Below are 17,673 nucleotides of genomic sequence, written 5' to 3'. Positions count from 1 at the left end.
ATGAATCTCTCCTTCCTTGGTTTTCATGAGCCCACACTTTCTTGGCATTCATTCAGTCACCCCTCAGTCTCCTTTGCTGGACCTGCCTCCTTAGGCTGTCCCCTGAACATTGCTGATCCTCTTTTCCTCATCTCTTCCAATCTATAGCCTATTCCTAGACAACCTTGACTACCCCCATAACTTCATTTATCAAAATGCAGATGACTCCCATGTCCACAGTTTTCCATTCTGACTTTTCTCCTGATCTCCAGACCCATGGATGCAGCTACCTTATAGATAACTCAGTGGAACTGCAGGAGTGGGGCAGTTTCCTGAAAGTTACTGAATTGCTTGAAGAATGACTCAGAGGAGTGTGAAAGTGTGGTATGGAAGGGGGAGGTTTGTGTGCTGATGCCCCTTAGACTGGGAATCAATGGTCATCGTCTTTTAAAGAAACATTCCTAAATATAGAACTTTGGCTGGGCTCGGTGGCTCATGCCTGTAATCCCAGCACTTTGGGAGGCCGAGGCGGGCGGATTACAAGGTCAGGAGATCGAGGCCATTCTGGCCAACATGGTGAAACCCCATCTCTACTAAAATACAAAAAAAAAAAAATTAACTGGGCGTGGTGGCATGCACCTGCAGCCCCAGCTACTCGGGAGGCTGAGGCAGGGGAATCGCTTGAACCTGGGAGGCAGAGGTTGCAGTGAGCCGAGATCATGCCATTGCACTCCAGTCCAGCCTGGCAACAGAGTAAGACTCCATCTAAATATATATATATATATATAATATATATTTTATATATATTATATATATAATATATATTTTATATATATATATAATATATATTTTATATATATTATATATATAATATATATTTTATATATATATAATATATATTTTATATATATTATATATATAATATATATTTTATATATAATATATATAATATATATTTTATATATATTATATATAATATATATTTTATATATATTATATATAATATGTATTTTATATATATTATATATAATATGTATTTTATATATATTATATATATAATATATATTTTATATATTATATATATAATATATATTTTATATATATTATATATATAATATATATTTTATATATATTATATATATAATATATATTTTATATATAATATATATAATATATATTATATATATTATATATATAATATATATTTTATATATATAATATATATAATATATATTATATATATTATATATATAATATATATTTTATATATATTATATATAATATATATTTTATATATATTATATATAATATATATTTTATATATATTATATATATAATATATATTTTATATATATTATATATATAATATATATTTTATATATTATATATAATATATATTTTATATATATTATATATAATATATATTTTATATATTATATATAATATATATTTTATATATATTATATATAATATATATTTTATATATTATATATAATATATATTTTATATATATTATATATAATATATATTTTATATATTATATATAATATATATTTTATATATATTATATATATAATATATATATTATATATATAATATATATATTATATATATAATATATATATTATATATATAATATATATATGTAATCTTCTCAAACCTACTGAAAAATTTGGCAACTCCAAGCCCCCAGCGCTTAGCAGTTTTTGACAATAAAACTATACCATAAAAAAAGGGTCTTTGCTATCCACAGGTCTACTGTAATGTTTGGTTTTTCTTTCTTTCTTTTTTTTGGTTTCACTTTGCTTCACATTGGGTGTGGTCTTTGATCTAGTACATGAGCAAAGGCTCTCATGTGTACCTGGGTTGCCAGGCATTCTCCTTGGTCTCAGAAGTTTCAACCATTTAAGATGGCACCCTGTCCACTTGCACCACTGAATGCAGACAGGTGTGCTGGGGACCATGTAGAGACCCACCTTAGTGCTTCTTACATGATGATCTTCTCCAGAGAGCAGATTCTGCTGGGGACTTTCTGTGGACAATCTCACTGAATCTTTATAAACTTTTTTTTTTTTTTTTTTTTTTTTTTTTTGAGATGCAGTCTTGCTTCTGTCGCCCAGGCTGGAGTGCACAGGCACCATCTTGGCTTACTGCAACCTCCCCCTCCTGGGTACAAGTGATTCTGCTGCCTTAGCCTCCCACGTAGCTGAGATTACAGGCACACACCACCATGCTGGGCTAATTTTTGTGTTTTTAGTAGAGACAGCGTTTTGCTGTGTTGGCCAGGCTAGTCTCGAACTCCTGACCTCAAGTGATCCACCTGCCTCAGCCTCCCAAACTGCTGGGATTACAGGCGTGAGCCACCATGCCTGGCCCAGCATGTCTTCTTTTTATTCCCACTTTACAGATGAAGACACAGAGGACTAGAGGAGGTGAAATGACTTGCCTGTACTTATAAAGCTGGTTAATAGTGGAGCCTAGATTAAGACTGTATCTGTCTGACTCGAGATTTAACTACTACACTACAATGAGCATTTCTGGTTTTGTTTTGTTTTAGTGGGGATGTGATTCACAGAGAAAAATAACATAAAAATCATACTTAGTTCCATGTTTCTGTGTCTCAAAGTACTTCAGACTACTTTAAACGTCTAAAGCAGTGCAGTTCCCAACACAGTGGCATTGGGCCCTGTGAAAATAGTTGAATGTAGCACAGAATGTATTCTCTCCTGAAGCCCAAAAGTTTACATGTCATTTCCATTTAAGTGGGGGCGCCCCTGTTCTGACAGCTTGCTAGAGCACACTGTTTGCGTTTTGTGGTCATTTGCTAACCATCAAATAACAGAGGCAGTAATATTTTATCCTTTGTTTATTTTCTCTTTGTCTAGAAATAATTATTTGGTATTTCAAACATTCCCACCGTCCCCCTTAGATAGAAGACAGAAGTGACATGATTATAAAAATGGAACTAAGTTAGATAATTTATGATCAGACTATTACAGGTACATCAGAAATGTACTCGAGTCTTTTTCATTTATAGGAAAATGCTGAAAATGTTCAATTGAAGTTTGGAACAAACATATATTATTTTGCAAATAATCATGAAATGTATAATAAAAACATATTATCTGTTTTTAGCTACAGCATAATTCTCAGTCATTTTTTACTCCATGAGTGCATTTTTATCATCCAGATATTTTTGACATAATGAGGATCCTTTCAGTGTAGCAAATTTTTGCCTCAGCCAACACACAGAATTATTTTCTGGGCCATTGAGTTATAAGCAGCTGTATTTATTCATTCATTTATTCCTTCATGCACCAAATAAAGGGCCAATTCAATGCTGGGTCCTGTGGTAGACGCTGAAGTTATCATGGTGAATGGGACAAGGTCTTGGTCCTCAAGAAGCTCACAGCATAGTAGGGAAAACTTCAACCATGATAAGTGCTGTGAAGCACTTGCTAAGTGCAGGGTGCAGTGGGGGAGAGAAATGGGTCTTGCAAGAAGAGAAAACAGCATTCCAGGGCCCTAAGGTAGGAAAGCATTTGTAACCTTGCTTAGAGGAACTGAGGGCTAGAACTTAAGAGACCGAGAGAGGTGGCAGCAGGAGATGAAATTGATTATTTTGGTCTTTATTCCAAGGTTCATAAGAAGCAGGGGACTGGCTGTGCATGGAGAATGGATGGAAGGGAGCAAGAGTGGAGGCAGGGAATCTAGGAGGCTGTTGTACTATTCCAGAAGAGAGATGGTGACAGTTGGGACTAGGATAGAAATAGTAGAGATAGAAAGAAGTAGATTAACTTAAGGACTACTTAAGAGATAGGGTTGATGAGCATAGGCTGGAGGGATTGAACATGGGGGTGATGAGAGTGAAGTCAAGCCAGGTTTCTGACTTGAAAAACTGGGTAGATAAAGACACCATTCATTGGACTGGGAAACATTGAACACAGATCCCATTGTGTGGGGGGAAATGTTAAGAGTTCGGTTGGAATGTACTGGGTTTGAGGAACTAGGCTCACCCTTTGGAGATGCAGGCAAATTCTAGGAGACAGTTGAGAACAAAAGGCATGGCATTAGTGGCTTGAAGATGCTGCTAAGTTAAAACCATGAGCCCAGGGAGATAACCAACAGTGAGCATATAGGACTTACCCGGTAAAGATGAACACACCACTCTGGGATTCTTACATGAAAAATTCTTCTATTGGAGGTGACAAGAAATGGCTCCATTGACTTCAGTGGAAGACTGGGGGGCCAATACTTCCCCTCAGGTTTTCCCAGCTCCATTTCCTCTTGCCTAAGTGGAACCACCTAGACAGCTATTAATAAGCTATGCCACTGCTCCTTATTTAAGGACCCTCTCCAGCCTCACTTGGCTGTGATTAATAAAAAAAAAGTTCTTTCAATCTCCTGCAACTTTTTCAGAAGAAGCTGGAAATAAAGACCTAGATTGCTTTTCACTGAATAGGCTAGCACATCATCGATCAAAGGCTGTCACAGACTTCCAGAAAGTGTGCTGCCACCAAGATATTTTATAATGTAAGTAGCTTGAGAACAAAGTTTATGAAAACATCACAAAGGTTGGGAAAATTCCCTCCAAATGCTTCCTCTTTCCCCAACCTGGCTGGGAGCTTTAGGTACTCAAACAACAACAATAATGTTAAGAGGTCTTTATTATTCAAAAAATAAATAACAAGATAATTACAAGTTCACTCTGGAAACAATGGAGACTGCAGGTAGATACAATAGATTTCCTTTAAATACAGTCATTTCGTAATGAGGAGTGGGCAGGCTCAGGGCTGCACTCCCTACTCCTCACCCTCATCTATAGTGGTAGAGATAGGGACAGGGTGGAAAGAAGAGAACTGACTAGCAACGGCCTGACTCCTGTGTGTGTGCGTGTGTGTGTGTGTGTGTGTGTGTGTGTTTATGTGTGTGTGTTAGAGAGAAAGGGGGATTGAGAAGAGAGACTGGGGGAGGGAAGAGACTGACAGAGGGAAACAGAGAGATTGAGAAAGAGAGATTGGAAGAAAGAGGTTGAGAGAGAGAGACTGAAAGAGAGAGATGGAGAGAGAGAGATTGAAAGAGAATGAATAACTGTCCGAGAGGGTGGCGGGGGGTGGTTTTCGGTTCTCCACTGTGTTAGACGTTCTAGAGCCTGGCCCCCTCCAACAAGGCCATAGGAACCCAGAGTCAACCATAACTGAATGTGAGCTGAGGCTCCCCATTTCCCTTCTGCATCTTCACTGATAAATCAGATGCATTATCCATGGAAAGACACTGCACGCAAAGAAACGAAACTGAACTTGGCAAGTTATCTGCTGTTTACTCAGAATTCAACCTGTGCATAATGGCCTTGTCTTTTCATAGGACTCTCTGGATGTCTGCATCAGTGGGGTTGCTGCTTCAGATATATAAGCTCTTATGGAGCAGGGCCCGTTTTGGTTTCATGTGACCTGTAATTCACTTATTACAGTTCTACATGCCTTGGAGTGTATAATAAATAGTTCTCCATAAGGAGGATCCTAGGGTTATAAATAGGCAGTTAACAGGGGGTGGGCTTAACTGCTGTGCTGTATTATGAAGACTCCCAGTGTCAGCTCCACCACAGCCTGCAAGGTGACACTGTTCAGAGTTTGAGTAAGCCAAAGGACGTGAAGCCAGTGCCATGGCTCACTTGGCTTGGATCAGTCACATTGACAAACACCGAAGCACCTGGTTGCAATTCAAATACTCCTCCCAAGTGAATGGATTGTTGCCCGCAAGGTTTGGCGGAACTGTGGGTATTTGCAGCTCTGAGTAAGATTCTCTCGAATCTACCGGGGGACTTTAGGCAGAGGCTGGCTATAAATGGAGCTTGACTCGAAGCTTCCCGATTGGAACAGAAGGTGACTTGGGCATAGATATAATAGAGTCCTTGTCTTTTAACGGTCAGCTGTTTCCCATTTTCCAGGGTTACCAAGTTGTTGCTCATGGTGTAGTATCCTTTTTCAGCCCACTGTAACACTGTTACAAAGAGAGGGAAAGTTTGTGGTGAGGTGAAGCAGAGCATGGTTCACATTCTGACAAAAAATATAGTTTAATGTTGGATATTGGCTTTGTATAGGGATGGATTCTCAAGGCCCCTTCCATGGGCTTCAGAGTCAGACAGAGCCATGTTCCAATCTAGGCTCTATTTAAGCTTGGGCAAGTCTCTAAATCTCCATGAGCTTCAGTTCCTCATCTGCAACACGGGGCTCATATTGGAGCATATTTCAGAGACTTGTGAAGATTAAATAAAGTAAGAGATCACAGTGAGTTTCTTTCTCTCGTTAGAGTTCTTATAGCCAATTTGCCTTGAACTTAAGAAGGCACAAATGATTTCAAAATTTGACATCATAAATTATACATACCAAATTACTCGGACCAAATTTTTGCTAATATTACCATGAATACCTTGCTTGCCTTGAATTTTACAAAGTCAGAGAGTTGTCAGTCTACCTAGCTCAGCCTCAGCACAGAGAAAAGACCCCATTTCTTCCTACCTGATCATGCTGTTGCAAACCTGATCTGCCTCCCCCAGCAAGGACTAAAATTAGGCAAGGAAGTATGAAAATAAACTGTGTGCTCATTTCACGGTATGTTTTGATCTCCCATTGTAGTGGGCGCCACCAACTTGAAAGTACCAGTATTCTTGTGGCTAAGCCAGAGTACCCACCAACAGTGTGCCATTTTCTCGGCTGAGATGTTGAGTGGGTTCAAAGTAGTGTGTGCACCCGACTTGAAATCTCAGCTCCCACAGAAAGCTAGACTGACTGATGGGGGTGAGGGTTGAGGAAAAGTGAAAGTACTGATGTGTTTGCTTCCTTGAGCTTTTTAAAAAATAATTCCTATTCGATAGTCTTAGGTCTATCAGGGCACAAGATCCCACCTGCTAAGACTCGCCCTTTACTAATAGGGCGGCATCCTGAAATGCCTGACAGATCCGGGCCCTCCAGACCACTCCAGAAACAATGCTTCATTAGAATGTTTGCCCTTTTGAACCATTGTATTGAGAAAAAAAGGGCAGGTTCTCAATCTTTTAGTTCAGTAAGTTTACTTTGGTACGTCCTTACCTAATTTTAGTACTTGCTGTGGGATGTAGGGCAAGATTTTAGCAGCATGGCTAGGTAGGAAGAAGAGGTTTGGGACTGGGGTGGGGGTGGAATGTTACTGTCTTCCCATCTGATCCCCTGGAAACCTATTGTGATGCAGACTGTAAGATATTGTAGGACTGATATCCATTACAAGCCTTTTGGGAGAATCTGAGCTCTATGAAATATATCCAAGATCAAGGGTTTAGATACAGGCAAAAAAAGACCAGTGGGAAGCTATTCTTCTAGGAGATTTCTCTGTTGTTGTCATCTGATCCAGAAGAGAGAAGGGGTACTTGACAAAATTATTAAATATTGTGTAACTAACTGGTATTAATGAGGGGCTTTATGTCACCCTTTTGACATCTAAGCCATGGTGAAGTAAACTAAGTAGTGTCACCTTACGGTTGTACAGCACTTGACAGCATCACTTTCGGCCACATTAGCTGATTTGATGCTCAAAGCCACCCTATAAAGTAGGTGAAGTAGAAAACTGCTGCATAGGTAAAGGGTCTTGCTCAAGGTCACCCAGCAAGCAGTGGTCATGGTCCTTGAATCCCAGCGTTCAAAAACTCCCTATTCAGTGCTCTTACTTTGGTACCATGATCCATGATAATGATAACTGTCCATGTGTTACGCCTACTGAGAAGCCCAAGCCACTTCAGAGATGAAGCAGTGTCTTTTTTCTCTCTCTGTCCGTCTCTCTTTCTCTCTCTGTCACACACATACACATATGCACACACACATGCACTGCTTAGAACTCCATTCCGGAGCACTCTGTTGAATTTTTCAAAGACTCCTCTGACGCTCTTGCCTTTATGTTGATGGGGGACTTTATGTTAGCGTGCATGTTTCCATCCATTTATCAGATACGACATATTCTTTGGCACCAGTTATCGCAAGATGCACATTTGGGAAAAAATATCTAAAGGCTAGAATGGTGGCAGAACGTATATGGAAATAAAATCGTTCAGAGTTGAAAAGATCACAATATGTCGTCTGTTGTTACTTCATTGGAAAATGTAACGTCTTGGGACCTATTGATCTTTACAGAATGATTTTACCTTTACTTTCCCTGAGGTTGGCCTCAGTGAGGCTGAGCTTAATCATACAGGGATTGACAGATGGCAGGAAATACCCCATGAGGCCCATTTCCACACAGTGAAGAGGGGTTAGGAGGAGGGATGCTCCCAGTCAGGAGGTCACTACATGCCATTTCTTCTATGTTGTCAGAACAATGGTCCCTCCACCCAGTAATTCATCATTCAGAATCAGCCATTGAGCAAGAACATAATGAGAACATCCAGATTGCATTCCACCTCCTTTTGTCCCTCTAAGTCCCATCTGTGCATTTGAACTCACTTTGAAGACAAAGAAGGGAATAGGAGAAGTGTAGGGGTAGGTTTGTAAATTGGGTCCCAGGGGAAAAGAGTTTAACCATTAGGTAACATGACTTCGGCATCCCAGCCTTTCCCCTTGGGTGGCTACCGCTCAGATGCTGTGTGACTTACCAGATGTTGTTTTACTGCTGGCCTCACTTATGACATGTGCCGCAATTTGAGGATTCTGATCACCTGAAATGGAACCAAAAACTGTCAGGCTAAAATAATGCAAAAACTGCCCACAAAACTATCTGGTCCAGTTCTACAACTGTGTAATAGAGACTGTGCAAAAATAGATTATATAAAAGGAAAGATAAAATGGTCTGACATCTCTCCCACTGAAGGAAAAGTTGGTTTCTAATATCTGAGTAATTGAATTGGCTGTTTCCATTGGTCTCATTCTCCTAACAGTTGATCAATACTCGATTCCATTTTGCATAGATTGACACAGGCTAAAAACACTGGTCTTCACTAAACATACCGTGAATCTTGCTTTTAGGAACAACTCCATACACTGGGGATTTTAGTGGGCTCCAAAGTCTGCACACTTAGTAAGATTCTTATGGTTTCTGAATTGGTCAAGCAACTGGCCGAACTATTGTATCTGTCTTTAATTATTTCTTGTGTTAAAGCCCTGCTCCCTAATGAGATGTGTCAATCTTCTAAGGGCAGAGACTGTGTGGAAGTTTCTTTTTGTCCAGTTATGAGCCTGATATTGGGCACTTTGTAAGTGCCCTATAAATGTTGAGTTAAATTGCATGACCTAAATGACCAGTTTGGTTAATGTTATCATTTCCCTGAAGACTTCTAGGCAGCATCTACATAAACTGTTTCCTCAGATTCCTCTGTAATTAACAGACAGCGTGGTACTATTACTCAACATATCTTGCAGTCATTCTGAAGATAAAACCTTCATGGAAGTCGGATGACCATTTAGTATCCAGAACAACAGTTAAGGCAAGGTCTGAGTACTCTCTTTGCCTCAGAAAATAGTATCTCTATCCCTGTATGTATGTATGCTTTTGTGTGTATTAAATTTGCAGAAGCCATAACATCATGTTCACCAACTTTGTGATATAATATTCTCTCTAACAACACCCCCTCTTTCCCATAATCTGCTGCTGAAGTCACTTCAGGCATTATTGTATTCGTTTGCGGTGCCACATTCTAAAGGAACAGGAAAAAGTTAGTGTGTCCAAGAAAAGGAGGTGAGTGGCAGAAAAAAGGTCCTGGAAAGGGTCATAGGAGAAACAGTGGAAGACATCAGGGATCTTTAGCCTGGAGAAGAAAAAGCTCAGTCAAGGCTTGGCCACCATGATTGCTGTCTTCCATATCTGGACAGCTGCTGGGTAGGAGAGCAATTATACTTTGTTTACTAGGGCCTCAAAGAGCAGAACTGGGACCAATGAGTGGAGATTATAGGAACAAAGTTTGACTTGAGGAGGAAAGACTTCTCTCGAGTAGTATAGTAATCTTGGTATTATTAGAGCCATTCAAAGACGGATCAGGCTGCCTTATGAGGTGGAAGGTGCCTCATCCCTCGACATGTTTGATCAGAGGCTGGACGGTCAGTGTTATTGTGAAGGAGATTTTTGTTGTGGGGATGGTGCTGGATTTGAGAACTCTCAAGGTCTCTTCCAACCCTGAGATGTTCAGGATGCTCTCACTTTAAGAACAGGGCAAATAATAGAACACTGTGACATTGTCACTCCTTGATCCCAGAGGCTCCACCGGCCACTGTGCCCCATGAAAAACTGTTATCAATGAGTGATGAATGCCACTGTTACCAAATGATGACTTTCCTGTCTTCTTATTCCACTGTAGGTGGTATCAGGCTGTATGGTTGCTTCTATTAAGGTATTGAACATAATGGGATTTCTTCAGATTTGGTATCATCGGCATTAAAGGAACATATCCTTTTTTCATAAATATATATGTACAAAGTCTTTCCAAATCACAGGGACCAGAGAAGGTGTCAATTTGACAATTCTGTTCCTGTTTTATTTCCAGGGCTAAAAGTTCCCTGATGCAACAACACTGGATTGTTCAATATGATCAGCCTAAAGCTTCCTTTTAGTTTTTAGGCATTCATAGAAATTAGCAAATAGCAAACCTACCTTTTTGCATTTCAAAGCTGTTTTCTTTCTTCGTCTCCTCTTTGTTTAACATTATATCCTAAAATAAGAAGCATTGCAAGAGGTCATTTTGACAGGGGCTCTGCTGTGGGGTTTTAAAATTATCATTCGTTTTGCATCTGTCATTACTCTGTTGTCTGTTTCTGGTGAGGATTACCATATAGACTCAGATCCTGTCATTAATTCCATCATGCCAATTGGGAGTCCATGGATCTGACAGATGAGCCAACAACCCAGAAAGCCCAGGGGAGAATCTGGAAGTAAAATCCAGGCCTTATTATCTCCATTCCAGTGCTCTCTCCAGACCAGAGGCTGTGATCCTGACCCTTCCTATGACCTCAACCTCCTTGGCTTTGACAGATATTGACAAATAATGCCGAATGGGGAGATGATTCTACCCTGGGAACTGGTATATGGAATATTATTAAACATAAAGCATGGTGTGTATCTATTAGAATAAATTTGGTCTGAAATCCTGTAGGAAAAGATAATAGTAAGTTTGACCTTCGGGAGAAATGCCAGACTATGAAAAGACCCTCAGACATTTTTAATTTTGCTATCCTTTTCAATGGGCTGAAGAGATTCTCTTATTGATAGTTGCACTGTATTTATTTAGAATAATCAGCATTTCGGAAACACAGGCCATCTCCCAATGGTGTTGATGTTCAAAGGCAAGTGCGACACTTCTTAAAAGATTTCTTTTCACTTATAAACTGAAGGAAGTCTAGAGGTATTTAAAGAAGCTAACAGGAACTTCCATCAACACAGGTTGGAAGATGATAAAGGCTGTTGCTGCCATTTTAAAGAGACTGAACAAAAGGCCTGGAGGGCTTAACTGGTCATTATGAGGTCACCCAAAGAAGCTGAGGTTTAAACCAAGAGTGGAAACTGTGAGATGGCATTCATAGGCTGGGCTTAGCTAATTCCATCTGTCTATCCTCTGCACACAAGGGAAGAAGACAGTAGTATTTTCACATCTTATGATAATCAAAGTCCTGTGCTCCTTCCCACTCCTGGAATCAGTTGTCTATAGGACCCTTCCTTTTATTTCCTCCTCCAGAAGGAATTTGTGCTGTCACTGTTGAGTGCTGGCTGTAGGCCCAGCTCAGTTGCCAGATTTAAGGGCGTAGTTCATAGAGCCTCCAGGGGAACCTGAGCCTCAGAACACTCACATGGGCCCCAGAGCTTCAACTTTCCATTTGAGCTGAAGCGCGGCACTATGAAGATGTGGTGACAGGAAAATGTTTGTGAGATCACAAGTAAACAAATGACTATTTAGTGTCTTTTCAAAAAGTAGAGTGTGGTGATCAAGGTTGAGATACTTTTAGGCTAAGTTGTTGCATTGGTGTTGAGGCCTGGCCAAGATGAAAACATGAAGTCAGCAAAGCTCGTGTTTCATGAGCCCAGCCTAGCCTTTCCGTGAACTTTCGCCCAACCACACTCCCCAGAGCCTTTTTTTTTTTTCTTGCTTCACTCCCCACCTCAACTGAAATACTTTTTAAAGTGGACTTTCAGAAAATCCAGAATGGGTTATTTCTCTCTTAGTGGGAGTTCCATGTGGCAGGTATGGACAGGTTGCCCTTTAACTTGAAATAGAAATGCTTTGACTCTCTCAAAGGCATCGCAGGCATTGGTGGGCAAATAATCATGGAACTGAACATCTAGCAGAGGTGTGGTGGGTTGTAAGTTTTAATATGAAATTATACTATTCAAAATAATACCTCTGCTTACCTCACTTGAGCCCTGAATACCATCTTTCCCCCAAAATGACAGATTGGTGCTACCTGCCTCCAGAGATAATGAGTTCCTTGTCACTAGAGTTGTTCAAACAGAGATTGGATGACCACTTAGTCAGGAGGTGGAGAGAAGACTGAAGTTGTGGATTGAGAATTGGATCTGATGACTTCTAAGACCCCATCAAGACCTGATTCAAAGACTCCAAATTCAAACTTGAGGTTGCTTAGGTGCAGCCAGACTGTGGCCCGGAAAGAAAGCCTACTAACATTAGCTAAGAAAATATGAATCTAATCTGGAGCTATTCTATAATTGTCCTATTGAGTTTTTTCAAAGTCTCGAATTTTGTTTTAGAGTGAGAAATTTGGGGGAAAGCGTATTGGAAAGGGGATCCGTCATGGGGGAGGATTGGGTAGCTGGAGGACTTTGTATCTACTCATTGTACGTAATCCTAGGTATAGGTGGTGTTGACTAGGGTTCCACACCTGCTGCAGTAGAGACAAGGAGCCTCCTTAGTTGCATGTAAGGAGGAGATCCCTGGGGCCCTGGCTGACATGCCTGAGAAGATCTGCCTTTTAAGAATATGAAACTTTGGAGCTGTCACTTTTTTCATACAAGCATAAGCAGGGAGGCCAAACTGACTGTTTTCTTTACTCCTATCCTCGGTAGCTGATTTTGGGAGCTTTACATACATAGCCAACCTGAAATAATGACGTGAGGAATTGACAATTCAACCGTAAAAGTCTCCGTAAGAAACGAGGGGGACTGACAAGCCACTCTCACTGCCATTGGAGGGAACTGAAGGCTTATCACATAATTGTAGAATGTCAGAGCTGGTAGTGCCCTTACAGATAATCTGTCTTCTCATGTTATAGATGACAAAACTGAGGCCCAGAAAGGTGAAGTTATTTACCCAAAGTCACATAGCCAAGCACATTCAGTCTGTTATTTGGATTATTAGCCATTGTTTTGAAAGTGCCTTTATTCACATTTAAACTGGTAACATCTTCCAATACTCTGTAATACTGGCCCAAATCCTCGAAGAACCGAAGAAACTCAAATCATTTTCCTAGCCGGCCAGTCTTGCAAAGAAAGGGTTTAGGAGTTTCATCTAAAGCCTAGATTAGTGTAAAGAACCTGAAAGCAAGCAGCGGATTTGAGCCGCATTCTGTTCTCCGTAGGTGACTCAGGAATAAGCTGTTAGAGTCTTCACTAATGAATTAAATGGCACCTCGGTGACAGTACAGGAGGGCAGAAATAAGATCAGAAATAAGATCTTAACCCTTTTACGCCTGCATTAAATTACACATCATCTATATGTGAGAACTAATTCCTGTTGGTTTACCCAGATACCCACCCACCTGGCCCAGAACTGTCCTCAATGTGGAGTGCTGCCTCCTAGAAATGACCCCTAAGTGAGCCGAGGCCCAAGGGTATTTGACTCAGTGTTCTGAAAGGGACATAGGCAGAAAGAACTCTTGATGTTCTACCTCAGGAGAAAGAGCCCCTAGACCCTATGTCTGTGATGATGGAATTAATGTAAAGGTTCTAAAAATTCTTGTTTTAGGTATCTGTTATAAGCCACAGTCACTGCAGTGACTTCATGCTAGCTACCAGCCTGGTGGGCTAAAAGGCTTTGAAACCTCTGTGCCTCTGGTCATGACCGGCCATAGAGTGGGCGGGCTTCATGAGCAAGTGATATTATATGGAGTCTGGTTTGAGCGACACTGAGAATGTCTATTACTTATTCCCTGCACCTCTCTCCCCAGTAAAAGGGAAAGATCTCACTGTCAGGACACCTAAAATTCCATCATCAGAGAAGCACCAGAGACTGTTTGTTACAAGTCTTCAGGTGTCCCTTCACTTGTGGCCTGCTGCCACGGCAGCTGTTGACGGCTATTGCTTCCCTGGGAAATGGGGATCAGACTCTGGGTCCCCAGTGCGAGAGCATCAAGGTTTGGATGGGGAGACACAGCAATGCAAAAACCAAGCTTGGTGGACTTCATCATTTTGCCTAGTGGTAGCTGCATATGTAAGCTGACAAATATGTGTGACTGTGCCCCTAAGGGTGTATTTTCCCCAGAGAGTGTCTTTGTGTTTTTTTTTTTAACCCACACACACACACCCATGTATGTGTGTATATCTGCATGCATATATGTGTGTGTGTGTGTGTCTGTGTGTCTGTGTCTATAACCAATCTTTAAACATTGGCATTGTCAGTTTCCCGATCTAGCAAATGTAGTAAAATATTTCAATGACACTTTTACCAGTAATTAAGCTGCTTACCTTCACAAAGCCTTCAAACTGGCTTTTAATCTCCTCGCAGTTCAGTAAGGATAAGGATCTTTCTCCTGTGTTGCATCTCTGTATCGTTTTCATGAATACAAAATCTTCATGAAGATTCCTTTCATCTTCTATCTATTTTGAAATAAGAAGGATATGATAAATGTCATTCGGAAGGAGAATACAGCTAATGATATCTGCCTCTACATTCATTTCCACGGCATCAACAAGAGGAGGACTTTCAGGCATAAATGGGGAATAATAAGTTATTATATTGGCTGATTGCTATTTTGTATTTGCAGTTTAAAAATCTATAAAAGACAGCAATTAAGATGTCATGTTATCAGAAACTCCAGGTAGAAATCAGAGCTATTCTACTAAATGTTCACTACAAAATGCATATTTTTTCAACATACTATAGCAGCAATATTCTGTAATTGTCACATTTCTCATTGCTTCAGTAATGATTGGTCATTATAAACATCAGCCTAGAAAATAGTTTTCTGCAGAGCTAATTTGCCCACTTCATTTTAGTGTTTGTGATGCAGTGCTTTATAAAAAGAAGTTAATTTGCAATGTGTCAGTTAACGAGTTCTAATTACATCTCTCTCCCTTTTAACTTTAGTATTTGTAGAAAACACTTGCATTTTTAAAGAAATCATCTTTTATCCTCAAAGTAACAAGATATTTTATTTTCCAATGTCTTAGAATAATTAAATGTACAGAATTCACTTGCATTATCAACTAATTTTATACCATTTTCTTGCTTTAAGAGTAGATTTTTTAGATTCAAAACAAGATTCAGTTAGCTGGCAGCTTCTGCTGTCATTAAGAGCACATGTAAATAGTATGGTAAATATCAGTCCACTGAGGTCACTATTGCCCCTTTAGAAGCTAGGCCTATGTCCATACATTTGATTGACAGAGCACATCAGGCCAAACACAAATAACCAACCAGACCAGAAGCCCCCTCTTTTGTCAGCAGTGAAACCTAATATTTGGATAACCCAGTGGATGACTTCAGCCCTCACTACCTCACCTTATCCTGTTAGAAAAATCTCATGACATTAATTCTAGGTCCAGATCCTAAGAGAGGACGCTCAAGTATCCCTGATAAAGTGCAATCATCCAGATGCTTTCTAGCCACAGTTCCTGCATCCAGAATTTTAGGAACAGCCAGAAAACTAATCAACTTTCTCCTTTACATCTATGATTGGTATTTTGTCAACACCAGCCAATTATACTCCTCAGTGGAAGTGAAAAAATACATGAAAACAAAATAAGTCCTGATGGTTTTCTTTTCCTAAGAATGCAAAACAGCCTACTAAGTTACTCTGCTCTTTTGTTCCTGCAAGTCTAACCATTTAAAAATGTAAAACATCTCAGAGGGAGACTGAGCATCCTGCAACTACAATCAGTGCTTGTGAAGAATTACACAGAAAATGCTACTTTTACTAAAAGACTGCAAATTCTGGGACTTATCCATGTCTATGTTAATCTGAAGCACTATGAAATTTTAGATCAAATTGACGCTCTTCTTGCCTAGCTGGAAATTTAAAAGAAAAAAGCTGTCTCCATAAAAAAATAGCTTACTTTTAAAGCAGAACTTTAGCAAATAATTATAGCTAGTGCGTACATAGTGCTTACTATGTATCAGACCCCCTCCTAAGCTTTTTACAAGGCTAAACTCACTTAATCTATGAAATGGACACCAATACCATCCCCATTTCTCAGATGTGGAAACTGAGGCACTTGCCCCAGGATAACAGAGATGGTATGGGCAGAGCCAAGATTTGAACCCAGGCAGTCTGACTCCAGATCCCAAGATCCTAACCAGAGACAAGAATATGAGACTTCATTGACTAGGCAACAAACATTATGCCACAAGACCATTCTTCTATTTGGTTTCTACCATCATCCATCATTTGGGTAGAACCAACCTATGAATTAGTAAGGACCCCAAATTTAGTTAATAAAGGCTTGTGGTTCATCTTACCTTGTCCAACCTTCTATGAAGATACACAGCAAAAAGTGCTGACCCAATCATCTGGGTGATAAGAAAAACAGTAAGTAAATACATAAAAATTTTCATGCTGATGGGCAGTCCAGTGGCCGCAGATCGGGGAGAAGGTTGGTTGTATGTTTCGATCATGCTGTGTTAAAGTTGAAATGGTATCTTCTGGCAGAGAAGGTGGCAGAGGCAGCATGAGAAGACTGTCAAAGTGGCCACCTTACTCAGGATTAGTTAAGAGCGCACAATCGTTGCAGCCCACACTTCCTGGAAAATGTGCTTCGTAGTCTTCTCTCCCAGCAAAAACGTTACGTAAAGGTTTTTTGTTTTGTTTTTTTTTAATTATACCCATATCATTCACTTCCAGGCTTTCCTTTTTGTTAGTAAAGAAGAAACAAGTTTCTTCTTCCATATATTCATTCTTGCCTTGAAATGTCATAGACTTCTTAACAGACAATGGCAGTATTTTCCTATCACTGTCTAACTTTTTGGGTTCACCAGTTTCAAGGAAAGTGACAAATTCATCCACCAGCAATAGACTTATTTCAATTTCAATCTTACTAATACGAAGCGGGAACCTGGTATATGGAGAAAGAAACACATGTCAACAAAAGTTTGGATTGATTTTATGACTGGTGTCCCATCAACTAATTGCTTCTCAGAACTTTGCTTCTTTAATCACTAAACTCAATGAAAGCCTGGCAGGTTTTCAGGTCAAGTCTACATGGCATAAAGCAAAAAAAAGCATGCTGATGGTTATTAAATAAAATTTAGCTGGAAAGATAATGCAAGAAAAATAAATTTTGCAAAGGCAAAGATAAGTAGGGTCTTGAGGGAAATCAGGCCAAGACTCTGGAATTGAAGTTAAAGTAAAAATCGTGACTTGAAGTAGCTAAGCTGCCTGTGTACACTGTTCCAATCCATTAGATAATTGTTGATGCTGATGTAACAGTTCAGAATAGGGAAAATAGGCTGCAGTTAAGAGATCTGAATTCTAGTCTTTGCTCTACCAATAAATTGCTATGAGCCTTGGGCAAATCACT

At 39.7% G+C, this 17,673-nt stretch overlaps 1 protein-coding gene across 1 annotated transcript; it reads right to left on the bottom strand.

The window, feature by feature from the left end:
• Positions 1-4,573: 4,573 nt before the first annotated feature.
• Positions 4,574-17,313, bottom strand: CD40LG (CD40 ligand). Its single transcript, XM_003812322.4, has 5 exons — positions 16,616-17,313; positions 14,623-14,754; positions 10,585-10,642; positions 8,597-8,659; positions 4,574-5,979 (listed from the first exon to the last, which is right to left on the bottom strand). Exons 1-5 carry the CDS (start codon positions 16,769-16,771, stop codon positions 5,603-5,605), a joined length of 786 nt encoding a protein of 261 aa, XP_003812370.1. The 5' UTR covers positions 16,772-17,313; the 3' UTR covers positions 4,574-5,602.
• Between the last annotated feature and the right edge of the window lie 360 nt (positions 17,314-17,673).

Source organism: Pan paniscus, chromosome X (assembly GCF_029289425.2).
Source record: "Pan paniscus chromosome X, NHGRI_mPanPan1-v2.0_pri, whole genome shotgun sequence".
Lineage (NCBI taxonomy): Eukaryota > Metazoa > Chordata > Mammalia > Primates > Hominidae > Pan > Pan paniscus.
This window is presented reverse-complemented; position numbering and strand designations above follow the sequence as displayed.